Source organism: Cajanus cajan, chromosome 11, assembly GCF_000230855.2.
Source record: "Cajanus cajan strain Asha chromosome 11, NIPB_CcT2T_4, whole genome shotgun sequence".
Classification (NCBI taxonomy): domain Eukaryota; kingdom Viridiplantae; phylum Streptophyta; class Magnoliopsida; order Fabales; family Fabaceae; genus Cajanus; species Cajanus cajan.
Window position 1 is genome coordinate 44,614,736 of NC_138527.1, and position 24,093 is coordinate 44,638,828.

Here is a 24,093-nt window from a genome sequence, read left to right on the forward strand (position 1 = left end):
AATAAAATTGATAAATTTTTGGTGAAAAAATAATAAATATATTAATATCATATTGCATTTGTTTACATGGCAAAACTTTCGTTTATAATATATAACAGATTTATAAAATTTAATATATATTAAAATTCATAAATACATTTAATAAATTGATTGCAATATTGTATCAAATCAAAATAAGATTTACTAATTTAATCAAAATACATATTTATTGTAATTCTTAATTACTATAATTATATATATTTTATAAACTAAATAAAAAAATAAAGAAAATAAATATAAAACATGAACATAGTTATAATTACTATTATTACCATTATTATTATTATATTTATACTTAAAATAACATAATAATTTTTTTGCCATTATATTATACATTTACATAATGTTTGATTGGAGGAAAATAGAACAAAAGAAGAGATAAATTTTTACAAAAAATTCTTATTTGGTTTTATTTTTTGGAAGAATATGAAAGTAAAATCTCTTATAATTCAATTTTAACTCCCTTTCAATATTGAGAGATTTGAAAAGAGAAGAAAGATTTTAAAATATTTTTAATATAATATCTATAAAATTTTTATTTATGTTATCAAATTTAAAATTATAAAAATACAAAAATAAATTAACTTTTAAAATTATTCTCCTCTTATAAATTATATAAGAAAAGAATTACATGCTTTTTCTTGCCTTTGCTTTCCCGTTAAAATTCTTCTACTTTCCTCTCCTCCTTTCAACCATTTATGATTACTTTCCCCAAAATTGTCAATTATTGAAAATCATTAGCATTAAATAATTTAATGAAAGAACTATCGTAATGAAGACTTTTGAGCAATTCACTAAACACTTCAAAAAAAAAAAACCCATCAAACAATAAAATGTGAATTAAAATTATAAATAGTTAAGATTAATACAATACAAGATTAAAAAAATAATTTAACACTACTTATAAATAGTGTTAGTCAAACCTCGTTTAATATATATTTTTTTATATATCCCTCATTTAATATTTATTATAAGAGCAATTATAAAGTTGAATCATGAATGTAATTATTAAATAAGAATATATATGGAGAGAAATCTATAAATTGTTATTATAAAGTTGTAATAATAAAAAAATCACTTTAATTAAAAAAAATTATTTCATAATGTTTAATAATTCTATTAGCATATTATGTAAAATAAAAATTTATTTAAGATTTAATAATTAAATTAATAATTTAATCTGAATACATATTGTTATGATGACAAATGTTCTTTTATGAATTTTAAAATAAGAAAAACATAAAGAGTTTTAGTAGAAAAATGTTGATATTTGTCTCTGACAAAGGAATTTATGGCTTATGGGTGAATTTTGTGCAACAAATGAGTTTTATGTGACAGATTCGAAAAAAAAAATTGAAATATTATTTTAAAAAATCATAGAAATTAAAAATATTTTAAAAATTTAGCGACTAAAAATAAGTTTATCCAATATAAATGACGACAAAGGGATTGAAATAGGATTTCAATTGATTTTATTTTCATGTTCTTTTTGATAACATTTCTCTAATTATAATTCTTAATGAATTGATATATATATTTTTATTAATGTTATTAAATTTGAATAATATATTTAAATTTTTTATATTCAATAACAGGTTAAGCTGTCAAAAATTGACAAGCATGATAAACTATCTTATTAGTTTTTTTTAAGTCAATTTAGATTGAACTCTTTATTTTTAGGCCAAAAAAAGATCATTCCAATTGAACCAATAAAAATTTGGCCAGAGAGGTATTAAGTCTATTTGGTTCAACGATTTTTTTTCTTTTAAATTACATGTAAAATTATTAAAAATAAATAATTATTTTCAAGTTACATGTACATATATTAATTTAATCATATTCAAGTTAATATTGCATATAACTTAAATAGTTAAATTTTCACTCTCATAATCACACACTCAAAGTTTTATTTTCATCTTTTTTGAAGATGTATTTCACACACTAATTTTATAAATAACTTAAATACTTAATACATAAAAATTTATATTACAAAATCTCAATTATAAAAATCTTTAAAAAAAAAAATCTTAAAGTTATTACATTCTTCCAAACTTTTTAATTTCTTTTGAATATTTCATTCCTTTAAAAATCTTTTAAAATTAATAATCCAATAATCTTACGCGATCTCAATCTAATAAAATAATTAAAAAAAACTTAAATTGAGTCACCGAATATGAACCTTTTGTTAGGCCATCAAACATTGTGATGCAAAGCACGCAACAATAGAGGAAAATGATCTCACGAGTCACGAACATATATAAAAAGCATCAACCATGACATAAACTCTGTATCTAGCTAGGAAACCTCTTGTTCCCTCACATATATATGACAATGGTTTATCCCCCATCATTTCCTCCATGCTTTGTAACAATCATTTGTCTCATGCTTCTTCCTTCACACCTCTCAGCCAACATTGATAGAGGGTTCAGTGTTAACCTCATTCGAAAAAACTCTCCCCATGTCCTCCCTCTAGACACTCCACAAGCCTCAATAAATGCTTACCTTGGTCATTATCTCATGGAGCTCTCCATTGGAACTCCACCATTTCCCATTTATGCCATTGCAGACACAGGCAGTGACCTCACGTGGACCCAATGCGTCCCATGCAACAACTGCTATAAACAACGTAACCCCTTGTTCAATCCTCACAAGTCTTCCTCGTACACAAATATATCATGTCAATCAGATCTATGTCACAAAATTGACACGGGCGTGTGTTCTCCTCAGAACCTTTGCAATTACACATATGCATACGCGTCTGCTGCTATTACACAAGGTGTTTTGGCGCAGGAAACAATCACCTTAACCTCAACCACGGGAAAACCTGTGTCTCTTAAAGGCATTGTGTTTGGTTGTGGACATAACGACACGGGGGGTTTTAATGATCATGAGATGGGTATCATAGGACTAGGAGGAGGGTCAGTGTCTTTCATTTCTCAAATAGGTTCTTCCCTTGGAGGGAAGAGATTTTCCCAATGCTTGGTTCCATTCCACACTGACCCTAGTGTTTCTAGCAAAATGAGTTTTGGAAAAGGGAGTGAAGTGTTAGGGGAAGGAGTGGTTTCTACACCTTTGGTTGCTAAGCAAGATAAGACCCCCTATTTTGTTACCTTACTAGGCATTAGTGTGGGAAATAACTATTTGCATTTTAATGGTTCTTCAAACATTGTTGCAAAGGGTAACATGTTTCTTGATTCAGGGACTCCCCCAACTATTTTACCTACCCAATTGTATGATCAAGTTGTGGCTCAAGTGAAAAGTCAGGTTGCGTTGAAACCTGTTACCGATGACCCTAGTTTGGGCCCCCAACTTTGCTATCGGACCAAGACTAATCTTGATGGGCCTTTGCTAACGGCCCATTTTGAAGGTGCAAATGTGACATTGAAGCCTATTCAAACCTTCATTTCGCCTAAAGATGGAGTTTTCTGCTTGGGGTTCACCAACACTAGTAGTGATGGAGGGGTTTATGGTAACTTTGCGCAATCAAATTACTTGATTGGATTTGATCTAGAAAGACAAGTGGTCTCTTTCCAACCAACAGATTGCACCAAACACAAATAGAGTTACGCGTAAGCCCTACTATAAAAGTATCTATGTAGTGCGGTTCTTGATTCACATATGAATCATGGATTTTGCTTAAAGAGAAGATTTCCAAAAGTTTCAATTTATTCACAAGATATCCATTCCATCTTATTTGTGATTCCTTAACAAATAACATAAAGAAAGAAGTTGTCTTCATTTCTTTCTTTAGGAAATCAAATCGGGTACAAGGAGAAAACAAGCGGTAGTGTGTTTGGTTTGGTTATATGAAATTATGGTGGATAGATAATCAATGATGAATTTATCATAAAAAAAATTATTTGATGTTTCTAAAAATAATGGCCCGTTAAATTAATTTTAATGTTTCTTTTGTTTTATGCAAATATGCAATCTATGTGCTCCCTTTTCTTCCTTTAAAAAAATAAAAACATGAAATTTATTGTTTAATTAATGAATGATAATTTCTCATCATTGACTTAAAACTTGGTCTACTTTTTAGTGGTAAAAAGAAATTATCAGGAACGTGTACAATTCCTTTTTATATCTCCATAAATTTTTCTGCTCTTAAGGTGTATTCTGAACATTTCATTTCTTTTAAATGCATATCTTAATTGTTGTTGCTTTTCCATTTACTACTTTATTTTAAACATTATGTTTTTTTTTTAAAATTATAATTTAGTTGAACAATTATAATTTGTTTTTAATATTTTACTTTCATTGGAGACAAAATTACTACTTTTAATATATATATATATATAATTATATTACTACAATCAAGTTATATTAAATTAAAAATAAGAATAAAATTAAACATGAAAAATTAATTAATTGAAAAATAAGAACAGTATTAAAAGCAATAAAATATTGTTCCTAATATATTAAAAATTAAAAATAAATTACAAATTTTTTATATAATTAATATGTATGTATAAAATAATAAATACACTAGTTAATTAAATTATGTACCTAAAATAATCTATTAATATTCATTTAAAATATTTTTTTACCTTAATTATCTTATTATTTTTCATGTTATTAACCATATAAGCACTACTAAACTAATTGAAATTAATAATAAGGTCTAAGAAAATATTAAGAAGATGTCAATACCTATAAGACTGACAATTTTTTTTCCAAAGAGTACAAAAGACAAAAGCATATTATAAAGATTAGAATCTATATATCTTATACAACTTTAAAGTAATTATTATAAAAAGGAATAAATTTATCATGCATTACAATGTATGAATCGATACAATGTAAAAAATATATATTTATATTATCATTATATTTCATTTAAATTCATATTTTTTTTATTGCACTTGATTTTCATTTAAAACAAGTAAATATATCATTCTTTTACATGTTTTAGTTTTTTTACTTATTTATTAAATTTTTATTTTAAAGATATATTTTAAAATCTCAAATATTTATAATTTTAAAATTTATAATTAAATTTTACGTTTTGTAATAAATCTCAATTGCTGTGCTTTTCTGTATTAAACTAAGAAAATAATGATCCATTTTCGTCGTTATTCTCTTTCTATATAAATAAAAATAATTATGTTAAATGATAAAGTATGTAATATTTTTTAAAATCTTTTTCTTTTCAATGAAAATATTCTTAAAGATTTTTTTGAATTTTTTTTCTTTATGAATATGGCCCATACAATTTATCAAATTTGACAATCAAATAATATGTACTTGACATGATGTGGTAGTGGCTAATCCTGTCCCAAAGCATTATTTTTAAGCTGTAATCTCAACTCAAATAATTTCCTTTCTTTTCTATTTAAAAATTGAATTTTAATATTTTTAAAAAATATTAATAATAAAAATAATCTTATATCACAATATAAATAATTTATTATTAATTTAAAATATAATTTATATTAATTTTTTTTAATAAATTTTAATATAAGATAATTTATATATTTAAAATTATTTTTCTATTATAATTTTTAATCATGTAAAGTAATATTTATTATTTAATATTTAATATTTATTTGAATAAGTTTTTCCAAAATTATTTCTAAAAGAAAAAAAAAACTAGAATAGGAATTTGCAATAAATTTCTCTATAAGATAAAGGTAACTTATCCATGAATAAAAAATTAGATTTTGAAGAAATTAATAGAATAAAATTTTTATAAATTAGCTCATGTATAAATTAATTTTAATTTATGAATTACTTTATTTTATTTTTCTCCATTTTTTCTTTCCTAAAAATATTTATGAAGAAGTTTATTCAAATAAACTTCTTTTTTTTTTTTTACAGTGAGTGAAGAAAATTAAAAAGAATACGAATGACGAGAATTAAATTTAAATTTTCTTATTTCTAACTATCTAAACCTTTAGACTAACCTAATGATTTCTAAACAAACTGATATTACACATTCTATAATACTAATTTATCAACAAATTATTCCTTCAAGTAAAATTAGATTTGACTCCCTTAAGTAAAAAACTAAAAATTTTAAACAACTATATTTTACCCGATTTATGATGAACCATGATGTAATTTGTTGAATAGGATTTTTTTTAGTTTATTATTCTTTTGGTCATTTATAGACATTTTTGTTTCACTGTTTAGAGCTAATTAAATATTGTCACTTACTTTTTATAAAATGCAAATAAAAAGTCAATGAGGAATATACCAAAAAAATAATATTAAATGAGGATTGGACTAAATATACTATTTATAAGTAGTGTTAAATATTTTTTTTATTTTGTATTATATTAACATTAAATATTAATAGTTTTGATTCACATTTTATAGTTTAATTCATTTTTTTAAAAAAATGTTTAATGAATTGTTGAAAATTCTTTATTATTGTAATTAATTCATTAAATTATTTAACACTAATCATTTTCAATAATTGAGAAATCTGGAGAAAGTTGATTAATCATTAAAAATAAACTGTGATTCTGAAATATATGTGATCTTGACTATTGTAATATTTAAAAATGTGTTATATTTTAAATATTGTAATATTTAATAAAAGTAAAGGAGAAATCAAGTTACTTTAAAATATTAAAATATTTTTAATGTGTTATATTTTCAATGTAATGTAATTGATAAATAATCTTGTATCTTAACCTTATAATCAATGGTTTAATCATTAGTGATATATATGAATAAACATTTGTCAGAAAAAATCAACCCATTAAATAAATTTTAATATTTTAAATTTTCTTTTGTCACATAGCTTGAATAATTAAGTTTTAATTAATGAATATCTTTAGTTTTTTTTAAGAAAAAGAATTACTCATCATTGTAATAATTTTTTTCTTTTAGTATAATGATTAAAATAAAGACGAGTTATTCATTCATATTGAATGAAAATAAAAAGGAAGGATTTCTTACGAAAATATTTACACTTGTATTTTAAAATTGTTTATATATATATATATATATATATATATGTGTATTAATGTATGTATGTATGAAAAAAAAATCCTCTACTTTGCGCATAACTTCATGGCCAACCTTCTCTCCTTGCATGTGTGCCTTATTGTACTGTGTACGTTCTTATTATGTCAAACATCAATGGGAGCTTACAACTCCGGATTCCGTGTTCAACTAATTCGCAAGAACTCACCCAATTCTCCCTTCCACAAATCACAAGAACTTCCTATACATAAACATGCCTCATTTTACCAAGTTCCCAAGAAACCATATGCCACAAATGGTGCCTTAGCAAGTGTGACATCCAACAATGGTGACTATCTCATGAAGCTCACATTGGGAACACCACCATTTGATGTGTATGGTTTGGTTGACACAGGCAGTGATCTTGTGTGGGCACAATGTGCACCTTGCCAAGGCTGTTATAAGCAGAAAAATCCATTGTTTGAACCTCTAAGGTCCAAAACATACACTCCTATTCCATGTGATTCAAAGGAGTGTAATTCACTATTTGCCCATTCATGTTCTAAGAAAACGTGTGCTTATACATATTCTTATGCTGATTCTTCAGTAACACAAGGGCAGCTTGCAGGGGAAACAGTCACATTTGGTTCCACCAATGGAAAACCTGTTGTTGTTCGAAACATTATATTTGGGTGTGGACACAACAACACAGGAGCTTTCAATGAAAATGACATGGGAATCATTGGACTTGGTGGGGGGCCACTTTCTCTTGTTTCACAAATTGGTAAGCTTTTTGGGAGCAAAAGGTTCTCTCAATGCTTGGTTCCTTTTCATACAGATCCTCACATTTCAGGTGCTATTGGTTTTGGTAGTGCTAGTGATGTTTCAGGTCAGGGAGTAACCACAACTCCTTTGGTCTCTCAGGAGGGTCAGACACCTTATTTGGTCACACTAGAAGGCATAAGTGTTGGAGAAAAATTTGTGCCTTTTAATTCTTCAAAAATGGTTTCCAAGGGGAATATAATGATTGATTCAGGTACACCAGCAACATATTTACCACAAGAATTTTATGACCATTTGGTGGAGGAATTGAAGGTGCAAATTAGCCTACCACCCATTCATGATGACCCAGATTTGGGCACACAACTTTGTTACAAAAGTGAGAAAAATTTGCAAGGGCCAATTTTGACTGCACATTTTGAGGGGGCAGACGTGAAATTGATGCCAATACAAACCTTCATTCCACCAAAAGATGGGGTGTTTTGCTTTGCAATGGCTGGCACTAATGATGGATTATATATATTTGGCAATTTTGCTCAATCAAACGTTTTGATTGGGTTTGATTTAGATAAAAGGACGGTTTCTTTTAAGTCAACTGATTGCACTAAACAATAGAGGCTATTTTAATGTATTTTTAGAGCATGTGACAATGGTGACATCCTTGGGTTAAGAGAAAGATTAGTAATGTAATAATATCTCCATACAACATTTTAAAATCAAGAGTATGATTCACAGAACAAAATAAGATGTAATGTTCTTGAATTGACAATTTTATGTTACAAATGAGCTTGCCTTAATTTAATTTAAGAAACTAATCCTTTTTCCTTGTAAAAAATACAACTTCTTAACGAGTAAACTCAACGGATTGTCTCCAGAAGAAGATTTGTATCTGTTTATATTTTGCTGGGATAGTCTTATGAAGAATCACCAAATAATATATAACTGGAATGGGAGAGTATCATTTGCCAGTGTTGGTCGGGGAACAAATTTAACAAGGAAAAAAGTTTTAGATAAATTCCCTATAAATACTTAAAAAAAATTCTTTATAAATTAAAATTAATTTACGTATAAATTAAAAAAAGTCATTAGAAAAGTTAATATGCGAGACTATAAAAATTAACTTTATGTATATTAATTTTAGTTTATGAAAAATTCTTTTTTTTTTCTAGAAGTGTATGAAAAAAATTTATACAAACAGAGCCAAAATAACCGGATGCTCTATTTATGGTGATAGGAAATTGAGATTAAAAGAGTATAATGATGTAGTGTTCGTGCTGTCGAACTACCATAGAATCCATGCAATTCATTTTGTTGGGTATCCTATATGAAACTTTTGTTGATGGTAGCACGAAACTCACTACATCACCTACATGAATTGTCAATGGAGGGATTTACATGTTTGGTTTTCATGCAAGAATGATCAAACAAAACTCCATCTGCTTTTAGATATGAATTTTGTGATTTAAATTTTGATAACTCATGATCAAACCTAGAGCCTGTTTAGGAACTGATTGCGGACTTCTTGGCAAAGAAAGGAGTGCCTCATGACACTTCCTTGCAGCTGAGTATCTTTCACCCTCATTTCTGATCTAACAAAAATGTTTTATTCATTTAATACTCAATAACATTTTCAATAATTAATTGACGCTTAAAAAAATGCTAAGTTGATCTCATTAGCTCACCTCTATTTAGATAAATTTTACTAGAAACACTTTTAAAAGAGAAAAAAAAAATTAAAATGTTTTTTTTTATGAACTAATATTAGATTATATATGAGCTAGAATTAAGATTTAAATAAACTAATAGGATAAAGTTTTTACAAATTAGCTTATCCAAAAATTTATTTCATTTTTCTCTTCTAAAAGTATTTATAAAAAAAAAATTCCAAAAGAATCATTGTGTGGTAATGTCACGCAGCTTTTAGTAACTCACGGACTTCGGTGGCTCGAAAATCATGTATAATGTTTATGATTTGTTGTGTCGTAAAACGTCAAAACATCTTGTCTCATACATTTATTTGGTGTGCGGAACTTATCACTTTTCAAGACTCCAAATTTTCTAATCCTAATAATACATAAGAAACCATATAGTTTCTTACTTCTATCGTATCATTTGAATCTTTATAGATTTAAATAAAGAATCGAAGAGTAAAAAGTGTGAGAATCATATAGTCTAACAGCTAAATGTGGAGTTGATATACAGAGTTTTTTACGAAAAAATCAGAGAAGATATGACATCTTCAGTTAGATGACAAAAGAAAAAAGCATCTTGTTACAACAATAAAACCTAAATTCATGTGTATCAAGTTTGATTTATTGGAATGAACTGCATTCATATTCTATAGTTCTTACTTGCCCTTCACGTAGTTGCGTTCTTAGTCATAAACTCAGAATGGAAGGTATAACTTGCAAGAAATATCAAAAGAATTAAAAAACATAGAAAGAAAAAAGGAAAAAGGGAAGAGTAATCGTGCCATGATGGGCGCATTTTTTGTTGGTGGTTGGTTGGGTTTGGTTGGTTGGTTAACTTGGTTGTACTGTATTTTAGTTTGACTTTATATCTTAATGTTTCTTAGTAGTCTGTGTGGCATTTTATCAGTTTTTTCAACTGAATATAAGTTATTTCAAGTCCAAAATCTTTTAATGCAAATGTGCAGAATCAAAGGTATCACCAATTCAGCTTATATTAAGGAACTATAAACTTATTCAACGGCGCCAATTCCTTTTGGCCCACTTCAGGTGTAATTACGATCTCCCTGTTGTAGCTTTCTCCAGGTTCTCTGGGTAGTGTTGGGTCTTGAACCCTTTGCTTATCTTGAAAAAAGGAAACAATGAGATAGAAAAATAAGATGGTATCACATAGTAGGCAGCAAATAGTATTTTCTAGATCACTTGTCACACAAATCACTCACATGCAGCTACTGTCTACTTCTGTCTTGTGACTAACCCCTACCAACTTCCCCACTCACATGTTGGATGTTGCACTTATATATATATATGAAATAAACTCCTATACTTTTCACATGACTTTGTCCCTTGCTAAACTTCATGGCCAACATTCTCTGCTTCCATTTGTGCCTTTTTGTACTGTATACTTTCTTATGTCACACGCCGATAGGAGCTTACAACTCCGGGTTCCGTGTTCAACTTATCCGCAAGAACTCACCCAATTCTCCCTTCTACAAATCACATGAACTTCCTATGCGTAAACATGCACCATTTTACCAAGTTCCCAAGAAATCATATGCCACAAATGGTCCCTTCACTAGAGTAACATCCAATAATGGTGACTATCTCATGAAGCTCACATTGGGAACACCACCGGTGGATGTATATGGTTTGGTTGACACAGGTAGTGATCTTGTGTGGGCACAATGTGCACCTTGCCAAGGCTGTTACAAGCAGAAAAGTCCAATGTTCGAGCCTCTAAGGTCCAAAACATACACTCCTATTCCATGTGATTCAGAGCAGTGTAATACATTCTTTGGTCATTCCTGCTCTCCTCAAAATCTGTGCGCTTATAGTTATTCTTATGCTGATTCTTCAGTAACAAATGGGGTGCTTGCAAGGGAAGCAGTCACATTTAGTTCCACCAGTGGTGAACCTGTTGTTGTTGGAGACATCTTATTTGGATGTGGACACAGCAACTCAGGAAATTTCAATGAAAATGATATGGGAATCATTGGATTGGGTGGAGGACCTCTCTCGCTTGTTTCACAAATTGGTGATCTTTATGGGAGTAAAAGGTTCTCTCAGTGTCTGATTCCTTTTCATGCAGACCCTCATACTTCAGGTACCATTAGTTTTGGTGATGACAGTGATGTTTCAGGTGAAGGAGTAGCCACAACTCCTTTGGTCTCTGAGGAGGGTCAGACACCTTATTTGGTCACCCTGGAAGGCATAAGTGTTGGAGACACATTTGTGCCTTTTAATTCTTCAGAAATGCTTTCCAAGGGGAATATAATGATTGATTCAGGTACACCAGCAACATATTTACCACAAGAATTTTATGACCGTCTGGTAGAGGAATTGAAGGTGCAGAGTAGTCTCTTACCCATTGATGATGACCCAGACTTGGGCACACAACTTTGTTACAGAAGCGAGACAAATTTGGAAGGGCCAATTCTGACTGCTCATTTTGAGGGGGCAGATGTGCAGTTGATGCCAATACAAACCTTTATACCACCAAAAGATGGGGTATTTTGCTTTGCAATGGCTGGCACCACTGATGGAGACTATATATTTGGCAATTTTGCTCAATCAAATGTTTTGATTGGGTTTGATTTAGATAGAAGGACAGTTTCTTTTAAGCCAACTGATTGCACTAATCAGTAGAGATTATTTTAATGTAATTTTAGAGTAAGTAATGGTGACATGTATAATAAGAAGTTGAGGTCAAGAGAAAGACTAGGGATATAACATCTTTATACTTACTACATTCAAAATGAAATATGGTTTACAAAAACAAAATAAGATGTACTATGCAATGTTGTGTTATAATTTATAAATGAGTTAGTCTTAATTTTAAGATTCTGATCTTTTTTCCCTGGTAAATTTAAAAACATTCAGTAAATTTTTCTGTCTCTCTAAGAGAATCTTTTTATTTGTTCATTTTTTTTGGGATGGTCTCCTGAAAAATTGCCAAATAATACATGAGAATTGCTAATAGCATATTTTTTTAACATACCCTTTTTATTATTAGTTAAAATTTATTAAAAATCACAAAATTGTACGAATCTCACTTCTTATTTAATGAATTTCATACATGGTTTTGTGATTTCCAACAAATTTCAACTAATAAATGAATGTGTTGAGTACAGAATGTTTGTAAACTATTTAGATAAATATGAGATGCTTAAGATTAAAAATTAGTTAATAATCATGATCATCTAAAAAAGTCGTTAATATTTTACTTTTAACCTTATCTATTTAAATATGATCTAACATCAATATTCATAACTCTCGTTTCTTACGATAAAAGTTCTCATTTTATATGTTCTCTTTCTACATATATATGGATTTGCGAACGTATACCCTCCTATATTTTAGGGAAAAAACTGCATGCTATAGCTTTTGGCGTAGGGAACCTTTTTGCTACCATCTGCAAGTTCAAGTGTCTTCTGAGTATAACACATAGAAAATGGTGCTCAAGAAAAGCTCAATTCATGGTAAAAAATGCCGCATGGAATTAGCTCTTCACTCAAAGGTCAAATCATGTACAAACCATAAGAGGGCAATCCTAATGTGCCAGCTCACTAATCAACCAACATAATAATCAGTAGACAGAGCTAAAAGCTCACTTCCCACACTCTCCAACTGAGATATGGAGGACTTCTTTGTCAGCTTGACATTGCCTGCAACAGAGACGACGGGGAACCTAGGACAACCAAACAGTGGAATCAAGTAATGTCATTAATATTGAAAAGTGGTAATATCATCATATAAAATGCTCAAGTGCTATAAAACATACCAGATGCCAATTCTTGCTCAAAGGTTGCACTGCTACCTGAATCTCTTCCACATTGCGCAGAGGGGGAAAGTGAGGAAAGCATAAAATTCTCTTTTTGAAATCACTTTTATCTCTACCCCGAACATATGAACCCCAAGAAGCATTACCCTCTCTTCTAGTATCGTTCAAGAAGAATAGAGTGGGCCCTTTACAAACAGAATTGTATGGTTCCCTAGCATCAAAATCAAATTCATTCCTTTGATTAATACCATTCCAAGCAGAGTAGGTTCTTTCAGAGCGCTCCAATTCACGGGGAAAAACAATGTTAGGCAGGACTTGAACAACATAACCAAGCGACACTGAAAATGTTAGATGCTGAGCATTGTCGTAACATATTGAACGCTGCAAAAAGCTTTTGGGATCTGCTTTCATGGCCTTTGTAAAAAGTTTAAGGCTGTCCAAAGAGCTCAGGCCAGGATAAAAGGGATTTACTGCTTCAACATGATGAATCGACACAAATGGTGCTATTGGGTGAGAGGATAGAAGGCCATGGGCGTCACCTCTTATATCCCACTGAAAAATAAACGAAAAATTAATCTTGATCATTTACAAATTCTGAATGATAAAATGGCTTGATGATAATCATATTATGCATGTGACAAAGTTTTCCTTTCTCTTAGATGGAAAGAAAAAAAATGGAAAGAATAAAAGATGTCATCAAAACAAAAATGAGTAAAATGGATCAAAAAAAGTACCTGGTGAAAACCATGCTCCCATGTCAGTGGAATGCCAAGTTCAGTAATGCAGGCATGCAGTCGATCATCACTACCATAAAGCTTGGGATACCTCTCAATGCATTCATCAAGAATCTCAGAGAGAGCCTTTGCAAGTGGATAACTTACTGCAATACCACCACCACCAAAGGCCATTGAGTGACTAAAATAAGTATTTGCCGAATGGCTCTCCGAGGGGCTACCAATGTATATCATTTCAGAAGAATTATACTTGCTGAGAACATCAACTAGGTTATTCACATTGAAGATGGTATCATCATCACAGAGGACAAACCAGCGCACATCAGAGAGGCCAAGGCGAAAGCTCTCTCTGACAATGCGAGAAATCCGGAGGCCAGAAGGGTGACCAATGGGATTAGTGTAGCGGAAATATGAGATGTCTTCAGAAATCATGATAGGGGGCAATAAATCATCTCTATCTCCTTCAAGCACTTGTTCGTCTAACCACACATGACCACGCATGTCATTGGGACGCCACCACAATCTGACATACTCCTTCCTCTGTTTCCAAAGCTGAGATGATCCTGCTATGCCAAAAACAATATGTTTAAGTGTCAAGCCTCCCTGTTGAACAATACTGCTACCATTTTGAAGATGATCTTTCATGGTCCCAAGCTGGAGAACTGGCAGGGGTGTTACTTCCGCACAGCGATGAGAAATGCACTTCTTCCAAGTAAAAAATTCGGGGCTACTTTCCCAATCTTTTAAGCGGTGAAAGCAACAGGTAGTTGCATCAGAGAAGACAAGGGAAAGCCAAGCAGTGGTAGATATGAGAAGTGCTGCTATGGCCACGGCCAAGGTTCTAATGCGGCTTTGGTGCCTCTGACGGCTTCTGGGTGGACCGGTAGGCAAAGGACAGAGACGGGAATTCTTGTCATAGTCATGATAGGATGACACAATTGTTTTCAATGTTTGAGTCACCATCACCATCATTCTAATGTGCATCTCTGCCCCTGAGCCAAAGGATAAAAGTCATAAAACTATGCAGAGGAGTTTCAGCTCAACAGCAACAACAGCACACACCTGAACCAAACTTGTTACACCCTACAAAAATAAAAAATAAACAGAAAAATGTTACAATTAAGTGCATTATTTAGGATGATTTGTTTGGGTAGAAAATGATAATTTTTTAGAAGTTTTTCCAGAAAAAGAAATTATACCCCCACCACCCTAAAACAGATAAAATAAAAGGTTCTATTAGATATGTGTTTTTTGCTTGTTTCCTCAGAAGTTAGAAGTACTTTCGTTGTTATAAAATAAAACAGAAAACAAAATGGGACAACTGAATGGGAACGCTCATTTCAAAATAAGACATTGGTTGCAAATACATTAATCAAATTGAGAATGTTGCAAATACATAATTTTTTAATTGTTGCCAGAAAAATTCAAATTTCAAACATTTGATGCAGTCATTTCATCTATTAGACTTGGATCACAGAGCATTATCATTTCTAATTTTTTGTGTCGTCATCCACTCTCTTCGATGCATATGATATGGTAGTTTGTTTCCACTCCCGTAACAAAATTATCAATTATACAGTGTGCAACTATATCTACTATATTCACTTTAGTGTTAAATGGAAAAAGTCGTTAAGCATCACGAAATGGAAGTCGCTTCTTTGACCAAGGATGTGGCCGTTATCAAACAGTTAATGTGATAGGTTAACCAAATAAGGCACTTAGTTATAAGTTGACCTTGCCATAAATTAGATCCAAATTAATGACCAAAACAGTCCTCCCTTCCCCCCAAAAAAACACTAACAATATGTATAAATCAAATTTGCTTCCGATTACACAATAATCCACATCCACGTCAAGCAACAAGTCTGCAACCCTCAAATAACTACTCTAGGCCATTAAGAAAGTGTTGAGATGGAATTAGATAAAGCATAAAGTTCAATTGTCATAAAGCATGTCCATTAAGAAAAATTATTACAGAACATTACTCTACTTTAAAACAAACTAAAAATATGGAAAGCATGTCTTAAAACAGCTTTTGCAAGCAGATCCAAAAGAAGAACATAATAACATCACCACCTAATTATGTAGTCACTAATAATTTCCACATTCAGAAAAACTTCAGTTTGAAATTGAATATCCAGAAGCAATACAACCTAGTTAACCCACTTTAAGTATAGCTTCTCATTTCTCAATCAAAAGGGAAGGAAAACGGTTGAGGAGCGAAAGGAGACAATCTATTTAGTTTTCATGATTATGGTATTAACGTAGCTGTTTATTTTATACTAATCCATAAACACTTTCTACCTTAATGACTATAAAATGCCAGCAATCTTTTCCTAAGCAGAAAGATAAAGCCACATAATGAAGGTGCAGCAAGAAATCATATTTAAAGGAGTATGGAGTTGCATCAGTGAATTCCATAACCAAAACCCCAAGGATCACATCACAAACCTCAAGGCAAGATGGGTTTTTTTACATTGGGGCATTTCTTCGAACAGGCAAGGAGCAGCAAAGCAGAGGCACACAGAAAAGGGGTGGTGAAAAACAGCCAAATAGTGTGTAACTCAGCAAAACTCATTTCAAGAAATTGCTAAAGCAAACCATTACCTGATTGAGAAACTGTGCAGTGTGGGGGTTCCTGTTCCTGGTACGTTTCTAAAATGGTGAAAGTGCAGTGTTGGTTTTGGGTACTTTGAATCAGTTAAGTAACCATTTGGTTTGTTACATTCGCATGCTTCATCTCATCGTCATCATCTTATTGTTTTGGAACGCAGAGATCAGATGCAACCACCAAATCATGCCAAAATCAATAATTACACTCTACCGCTCGCAAGTTTTTGAATTTTAATGAAATGTCAGGCGTAATAATCACAAATACTTACTATTCATTCACTTTAATTTGAAAATTTTCTCTAATACCTTGCTTTATTATTTAACTTGTCTACTTTTTTATTCATGTGCATTAATTGGTTGATAATCCCTCCACGCCATTCGTGTTATTCATTAAAAATATGATTCACGATATATTTCAAATTGCCAGTTTTTTTTTTTTCTTATAATATAGAATTTATTGCACTTTTACATGTGATTTCAGTTGACCAATTTTATCTCTTAATTTTCGATTGCACACTTTTCATTAAATTTTCAAAATTGCATACATTTTATTATTTTATTAATTGAAGACTCACGACATAATGATCTTTGACATAACACAACACGATGACATTCATATGAAATGTTATATCATATTAGTGAGTAATTAACAATATTAAACAATCAATTAATAAATAATAAAAAAGTTAAATTTTGAAAATTTAGTACCAAAATGTATAATTTTAAAAAATAGGTAATAATATTTACAAAATTATGAAAAGGTGTAACTAAATTTATAATTTATTTATAATTTTTAACTCTTATATTTTTATTGAGTAAAAAAATATACTATTTATTATTGTGTTATATTTTTTAATAGAGTGCTCATTTGTTTGAATAACTCAATGAAGTTTAAGATTTAAGCTAAACTAATGAAATTTGTTTGGATTATAATTTTTTTAATGTAAATTTAATATGAATTAAACCAATTAAAATTAATTGATTTTGATTTTATTTTATCAATATTTTGAATTGAATTGATCCATTAACACTTCTAATATTTTTCACATGTTTATTTAAGTTTGACATTTTATAATATGTTTGTTAAAAGTAAATAGTTATTTTCAATTAAAAATTTAAAAATTTAAAATAAATTAATTAGAAAAAAAAGCTTGAATAAATAAAAAAAATATTATTAATTTCTATATATTAAACTTCGCTCTTGAAAATGGTTAAAAGTACACGATCATAAGTTTTCTTGTCATTTCTACACTTGGACTAAACAATCTTTTATCTATTTAAATTTATTGTAATCTAATATTTGTTGGTGTTATTAGTTCTTGGTGTTCTTCGCTCTTGGTTAGGAGGTTTCTTTTTTGATTGATGGACTCTGTCTCTTGATAAGGTTTGTAGGGTGACGGTTTTATTTCTTACAGTGGAAGGTGTTTTCTTTTTTGAAGTGGTTTATTTTGGTGTCACATGGTGCTATTATGCATGCTTTTGAAATTTAATTGACTCTTTATAATGTAGTAGGAGTATACTGGTTGTGTTTGGCTCTTGTTATTTTGGATTGGTGAGGTTGTTTTTGTTAGGTTGACTTTTGTAGATTTTTGATTGTTGTATTTCCTTTTAATGAGTTTGAATACTCGTTGTACTCTCTTTAATTAATTTTTTTACCTATAAAAAATTAATATTTTAAAATAAATTATTAATAAATAAAAAATAATTTATTTACAATACAAATTATTTATCATAAATCTAAAATATAATCTATATGTTTAAATATAATTTATATATTTAAATATAGTATTTTTAAAATATAATTTATTATAAAATTATTTATATTATATATAATAAACATACCTAAATAGTTATGATATATGTCAATACCTCGTGGTGGTGAAAATGCAATGCTGAACAATGAAGAACGAAGGAGGCTTCTATGGGATAGGAATTTTAGTGTGGATACACAAATTCTTAGTACGAGAAAGATGCACTCACAAAAAAAATTGAATGTGGCAAATTTTAAGAGGGCAACGTAGAACGACACATATTCTTACTTCGACCCAAGTCACCCAACTAATACTCGATATAGTTATACAAGTAAGTGGGCCCAACAATAATAATAATCTATATATTAGACACATTAATGACATTTAATATTATTGATGTAATATTGATAGAAAAATGGACCATTTGTAATATTTATAAAAATATATAAATAAATAGATTTTTATATTATACTTTAAAAAATGAAACGTAACTTCTCATAAAATAATAATTATTTCTTAATGAAAAAAAAAGAAAATATAATAATAAGCATTCATTTATACTTTTTTATTTTATTTTTAAGTAGAGATTTCAACTGCCTTTTTTCTTATTAGTTAATATAATAATTATACTAATATATAAATGAATAAAGAAAATTTCTTATATAAGCATGACACAATTTTGTTAGTTTTTATAACATCTTAAAAAAGAAAAATTTTAACATATATTAATGCAATAGTATAATATATGCAAATGGATAAATATATATAATAATAATTATTTTTCAGCTTTTAATTTATTTTTGGAAACCCATATTTTAAAGTAACTAAACTAATATATATATATATATATATATATATATATATATATATATATATTTGGTCCGTTAAAAATTGATTCTATTTGATTTTAGTTCCTTTAAATTTATTTTTTGATTTTAGTCCCTATTTTTAATCTATTTTTAAACATCGTTAATTTTTTTTTGCCAAAATAAGTCACTCAACATTTAAATCACTATAAGAATTTTGTTAAATTTTTACACTTAAAAGTTTTTACTACTCACTCTTGGACGCAGCTACGTAGATTCTACTAATTCCTTTTTTACTTGAACAAAGAGTCTTCCACTAAATTCTAATAAAATTTTCTCACAAACTAAAAAAAAAAATATTCTCTACCTCCATCATCATGTATTATAAATATTCAGTTTCATGTTTTAGTGGATAACCCTCTAAGCTCTAAATTTCTAATTTCATACTACACCCTTTCACCCTTAGTGACTCTTAAAATCTTCATGCAAATTACTTTTAAAAATGCTCATTTTTCTTCCTTCTTGAGTTTTAAGGTGTTTTCTTTAAAAAATAGGAGGCTTTGACTTGCTTCACTGAGGGTGAAAACAAAATAGAGAGACAAAAAGTAAAATAGAGCATTTTGAAACATTCATAAGTGATAATGAATAATAAAAGTTTTAAGTGTAAAAGTTTTTAACCTAAAACTTAACTTAATCCTAAAATACTTGATATTTTAAATTTAAAAAGTTTTATGTAAAACTAATGGTGATTTAGTTGTTAAGATTACCTATTTTAATGACAATTTTTTTTTTGATAAACAAAAAATATAATATTAAAAAAAGGGAGTACAAAGGGTACTCTAACCTATATATAAAGTTAAGCCAACTGCTAAATACATATCAATGACTCATTTAACCAATTTATGTATACTAGTTGTCCCTCATTTAAACCCGCTTTCAACCATTTCCATGATCTATATTTGATAGCATCTATAATCTCCCCAACATTTACTAAACTATTGTTAAAGACAATGTTATTTCTATGTAACCAAATACTCCGTACCGCAGCTACCCAAATAGTTACTACATACCTCCACTTCTTTTTCCCACCCACAAAATCACACATATCCAATAAGAGATCCTCTAAACACTTTGACATACATGAAAAGAAGTCCAACCAATACTAAATCGAATATCATATACTGCTCAAAATAGAACAATGACAAAAGTTAACTTTGTTTAAAAAAGGATTAAAAACGGATATTGTATAGTTTTGGAGGAGTAAAATCAATTTTTTAAATGACTAAAATTAAATAGTCAATTTTTTTTAGGACAAAAACATGTTTAACCTAATATTTAATATTTCAAATAAATTAAATTTCATTATTTTATAAAAAAGTAAAATTAAAATACACTTTTGCTTTTATTTCTAGATAGGTCTCATTGGTTTAAAAAAATCCCCACTGATAACACCACGTAGTTAAGAGTGTCTCCAGAAAAATCAGTGTTGGTTTGTTGTAATTCTTCCGAGGTCCGTGGAAGGCAAAAGTTTGCAACGGATGATGCGATCTGATGGGAGTACGCCCAACTTAGCATGTGTTTGAAAGGAAGGGTATTCATACACCGCTATAGTTGAGATTTAAAATAAATTAAAGTTAAAATTTAAATTAATCAATTTTATTGATTTAGTCACCTTATATATGCTATGTGTATATGACATTATGAGCACTGGCTTGGTGATTATTTGTTGATCTGACTTGAGCCAAAGTTTCCAAGCTAGTTGGGCTCTATCTCTATTGGGCATTTGGGCTGAGGTATTGGTTCAAAATAATTGTATATCGACACTTGCTTCTACTCCTAAGTCCTAACAATTTGCCCCATAAACTTATCATTTTTTTTTTTAAAATATCCAAACTACTCTTAAATAACTGTTTCGACCACGTAATATACTATTGTGTTTCAACCACGTAATCCAAACCTTCACTTTTGATCCAGAAATCGAGTAATATTACGGTAGATAACTCAGTAAACCATTGTATGAAAAAAAGACCATAGTAAACATCCATCATATATCTCTCCAAGCTATCTCTTAAATTATTTTATTTTTGTCAAAATATTCTTAATTAACATGTAGCTCTGCAAATCCTTAATGAAGCTCCTACAAAAAAATAAACTGTTAAGATGCAAGCAAAGTTTCACATCATTCAAACAAGAGGATGAACATGTGTTTATATATACACAATTGTCTCCATTGGTTGAGAGACTTTTTGAATGATGTCCAAAAACAAATCCGTGAAATTTTGGGCTCAAAGCGAACAATATCTCACAAATGTGGAGACATGTGGATATGTGTGAAAACCTCCCGGTGTACAACAAATACAAGTACAACAAAAGTAGTTAGAAATTCACTTTGAATCTCATAAAGAAAGCTTCATTTAACTTTCACATGAATATCCGAGGAGTTTATGAGATACAAGGTCCAATATTGGAGGACTGAAAATGAGATGTGATGGAATAAAATGTTACTGAAGACCATAAAGAAGCAAAGCTCCAACTGCACCTAGACCAGCCACGAGTCCAACAATAACTCCAATAGGAGGCAAGCCCCCACCAATAGCTTTTCCAGTGTTAACATCATACCGAGCAAACCTCTTCTCAGGTGCTTGACATTGAGGACACCCATATGTGTCCGGCTGCAAAAGCAATGACAAAATCAGTCAGCAAATTCATGAGTTAAAGAAAAGCTTTTGAAAAAATTAGTTTGTAAACATGATTTATACAGTATTTTAAAGTTAACAACTCGATTAATTTATATTTGTAAAATGTGATTTTTGTTGATCAAACATTATTTTAATACGACAAACATTAATATTAATACAACAACAACAAAAGTCTTATTTCACTATCAGCTACATAGGTCACATGACACCTTTAGTTAAAAACCAAATTCCCACAGATATTACACTATGAAATCCTTTTTAACAGCACAATGAAAAATTGCTGGCACAAACAGCTGGAGGAAAGAATGAGGGAGGAAGAGCTTAGAAGAGAACTTATATATGCTAGCCCTACCTGCTCATCAAAAGGTTTCTGTAAGGTGTATACGTATCCACAATCAAGGCAAATGTGAGTAGCTCTAGCCTGCATTGCAGTGCATTTAATCAACAATTTAATGTAAAAAAATAAAATAAACATACTGATATCATGTTTAGCCTATACAAGCAAATAACTAGGAAGAAGAACAAGCATGTCACTCCAAAATGATTCTTGCCTTTTGGGCCTCAGTTAGTTTTCTTCCAAATCGAGGAGGAGCAGGACGCTTTGGAAGCCTTTTAACGTCTACATCAGCACCTCTTAATAACAAAAGATGAAGGTATTTTAGGTGTGAAGTCATTGCAGCTGTTAGGTAAATAATAGAATAAATGACATGATCACATGAACATTAGAGAGACTTTACCCTATGCGTTTTATAGTATTGAAACAAACCGATGAACATATTAAGTCAACCAATAATTTTCATGGAGCTGCAGCTGCATACTGAACTAATATAGCATTTCTTTCTTCAGTTTTTATCTTAGCTAAAAGAAAAAGTTGCACGAATGGGGTGTTGGCTGCTCAAACTATACCCAAATAATAAGAATAAGAATAACCTATGTGAGCAACAAATTTACTAGAGAATTGGTGCAATTAAGAAGATAGAATGGAACAAAGGTGGATAAGGGAACCTGCTCACAACAAAGTAGACAGAATCAGGCTTTGCTTGAATTGCGGTTTTAGTAAATCCAAGCTTATCAGCAGGCCACAATTCATCCCCAAAGAAACTGCTAGTATAAAGGACTTGGTCCCCTGCCTTTAACCCTGCTCTCGCTGCATTTCCACCACCATCAACAGCCTAAAGTACACAAACAAGCGTCCATCAACAATCCTCGTTCACAAACTAACATGAGAGAATTTCTATAAATTAGCTTATGATAAGCTAATTTTAGTTTATAGAGAAACTTATTTATCTTTTTCTTCTTATTTTTTTTTTTTCTGCTATATAAGTGTTTATGAAGAAATTTATCCAAAATGACTGAATTTGTAAATTGTAATTATTCCATTCAATAGAGTACTTGAAAGGGAGCCAGATACTGACAGTGATGACAACACCACCACCGGATTTTTGACCTAAGGTGAGGCCAAGTGGCTTGTCAACCTCCGCCTCAATTGTCTTTGAAGCCCCAGCAGTTCTTGCTGTGATCTCAAGTCTCCTTCCAGCAATGGAGGAACCGTTCCTGTTCTCACCTAGGAAGGATTCTGAAACACCCCTTTTGGCTTCATGAAGTGAGAGGCCTTGCAAAGATGTTTTCTTTAGATACAATAGCAAAATGAATTCTATTAGTTAATTTGAAACATGCAAGAAATCATAACATATTGCTAAGTGTTAACCATCACAGGTTCATTATCCTGATCAATCTTCTCACAACATACATTCAAGATTTTTAATTTAAAAGTAAAAATTAATAACACTTAATGACTCACTCAATTATCTGTCATGTGAAAGTTAGTGGTGATCACGGTGGTTCTGAATTATGTAATAATTTCTTGCATCAAATAAAGAATAGTAAGTAGTATAGTACCTGGCATTGAGGAAGAGTGAGTGTCTTGGAATGTGTGAGGTGAGTGTTTTTTAAGGAGGGGCTGCTCCTCCTGGTGGTGAAGGTGGCAGAGAGTGAAGAGGAGGAACCGGCAACCACAGCAGACATGTCTCCGGTGAGACGTGTGGATAGGAATTCACCACCAAACAAACACACGTTCCTCAGAATAATAAAAATGAATAGAGCAAAAAGTTTCTCCTTTTCTTTTTATTTTTTCATGGTGTTCAGAGAAATGCTTTTTTGTTTCGTTTTTTAATTTTCAAAATATGGATAATATTTGACTGGTGGTGGAGATGGAGACACCAAGCAAACCTTACTGTATGGTCTCAAGCCATTCAAGGACTGTAAACAGCTGATGCAACTCCCCAATTAA

The 24,093-nt window shown here is 30.2% G+C and overlaps 4 protein-coding genes and 1 pseudogene across 6 annotated transcripts; 3 read left to right on the top strand and 2 right to left on the bottom strand.

Annotated features, from left to right (window-relative positions):
* The first annotated feature begins 2,342 nt into the window (after nt 1–2,342).
* Nucleotides 2,343–3,767, top strand: LOC109810956 (aspartic proteinase CDR1). The gene has a single exon (XM_020374573.3). It carries the CDS (start codon nt 2,365–2,367, stop codon nt 3,598–3,600), a length of 1,236 nt encoding a protein of 411 aa, XP_020230162.1. The 5' UTR covers nt 2,343–2,364; the 3' UTR covers nt 3,601–3,767.
* A 3,241-nt stretch (nt 3,768–7,008) lies between these two features.
* LOC145953141 (aspartic proteinase CDR1 pseudogene) lies at nt 7,009–8,476 on the top strand (annotated as a pseudogene).
* Nucleotides 8,477–10,431: 1,955 nt separating this feature from the next.
* Nucleotides 10,432–12,688, top strand: LOC109810962 (aspartic proteinase CDR1). The gene has a single exon (XM_083066697.1). It carries the CDS (start codon nt 10,779–10,781, stop codon nt 12,063–12,065), a length of 1,287 nt encoding a protein of 428 aa, XP_082922823.1. The 5' UTR covers nt 10,432–10,778; the 3' UTR covers nt 12,066–12,688.
* A 183-nt stretch (nt 12,689–12,871) lies between these two features.
* LOC109810930 (beta-1,3-n-acetylglucosaminyltransferase radical fringe protein, putative (DUF604)) lies at nt 12,872–16,940 on the bottom strand. 3 transcript variants are annotated; one of them, XM_020374540.3, is made up of 4 exons: nt 16,542–16,940; nt 13,935–14,926; nt 13,201–13,752; nt 12,872–13,107 (listed from the first exon to the last, which is right to left on the bottom strand). In XM_020374540.3, exons 2-4 carry the CDS (start codon nt 14,916–14,918, stop codon nt 13,027–13,029), a joined length of 1,617 nt encoding a protein of 538 aa, XP_020230129.1. In that variant the 5' UTR covers nt 14,919–14,926; nt 16,542–16,940; the 3' UTR covers nt 12,872–13,026. The 3 variants fall into 3 exon arrangements, with proteins under 3 accessions (XP_020230129.1, XP_020230127.1, XP_020230128.1); XM_020374538.3 differs by having other exon boundaries at nt 13,935–15,017; nt 16,542–16,939; XM_020374539.3 differs by lacking the exon at nt 16,542–16,940 and adding an exon at nt 16,386–16,517 and having other exon boundaries at nt 13,935–15,017.
* Nucleotides 16,941–21,477: 4,537 nt separating this feature from the next.
* ENH1 (rubredoxin family protein) lies at nt 21,478–23,951 on the bottom strand. The gene is made up of 6 exons (XM_020374519.3): nt 23,703–23,951; nt 23,219–23,431; nt 22,809–22,975; nt 22,355–22,436; nt 22,156–22,224; nt 21,478–21,776 (listed from the first exon to the last, which is right to left on the bottom strand). The coding sequence occupies exons 1-6, from the start codon at nt 23,826–23,828 to the stop codon at nt 21,606–21,608; spliced, it is 828 nt and encodes a 275-aa protein (XP_020230108.2). The 5' UTR covers nt 23,829–23,951; the 3' UTR covers nt 21,478–21,605.
* Between the last annotated feature and the right edge of the window lie 142 nt (nt 23,952–24,093).

Coding starts and splice junctions, on each gene's coding strand:
- LOC109810956 (XM_020374573.3), top strand. CDS start 2,365: ATGACAATGGTTTATCCCCCATCATTTCCTCCATGCTTTGTAACAATC.
- LOC109810962 (XM_083066697.1), top strand. CDS start 10,779: ATGGCCAACATTCTCTGCTTCCATTTGTGCCTTTTTGTACTGTATACT.
- LOC109810930 (XM_020374540.3), bottom strand. CDS start 14,918: ATGCACATTAGAATGATGGTGATGGTGACTCAAACATTGAAAACAATT. Junction 13,753..13,934: donor GGGAGCATGGTTTTCACCAG/GTACTTTTTTTG, acceptor TTTATTTTTCAG/TGGGATATAAGAGGTGACGC. Junction 13,108..13,200: donor TGAGCAAGAATTGGCATCTG/GTATGTTTTATA, acceptor TGGTTGTCCTAG/GTTCCCCGTCGTCTCTGTTG.
- ENH1 (XM_020374519.3), bottom strand. CDS start 23,828: ATGTCTGCTGTGGTTGCCGGTTCCTCCTCTTCACTCTCTGCCACCTTC. Junction 22,976..23,218: donor GTGGTGGTGTTGTCATCACT/GTCAGTATCTGG, acceptor TGTGTACTTTAG/GCTGTTGATGGTGGTGGAAA. Junction 21,777..22,155: donor AGAAACCTTTTGATGAGCAG/GTAGGGCTAGCA, acceptor TTGCTTTTGCAG/CCGGACACATATGGGTGTCC.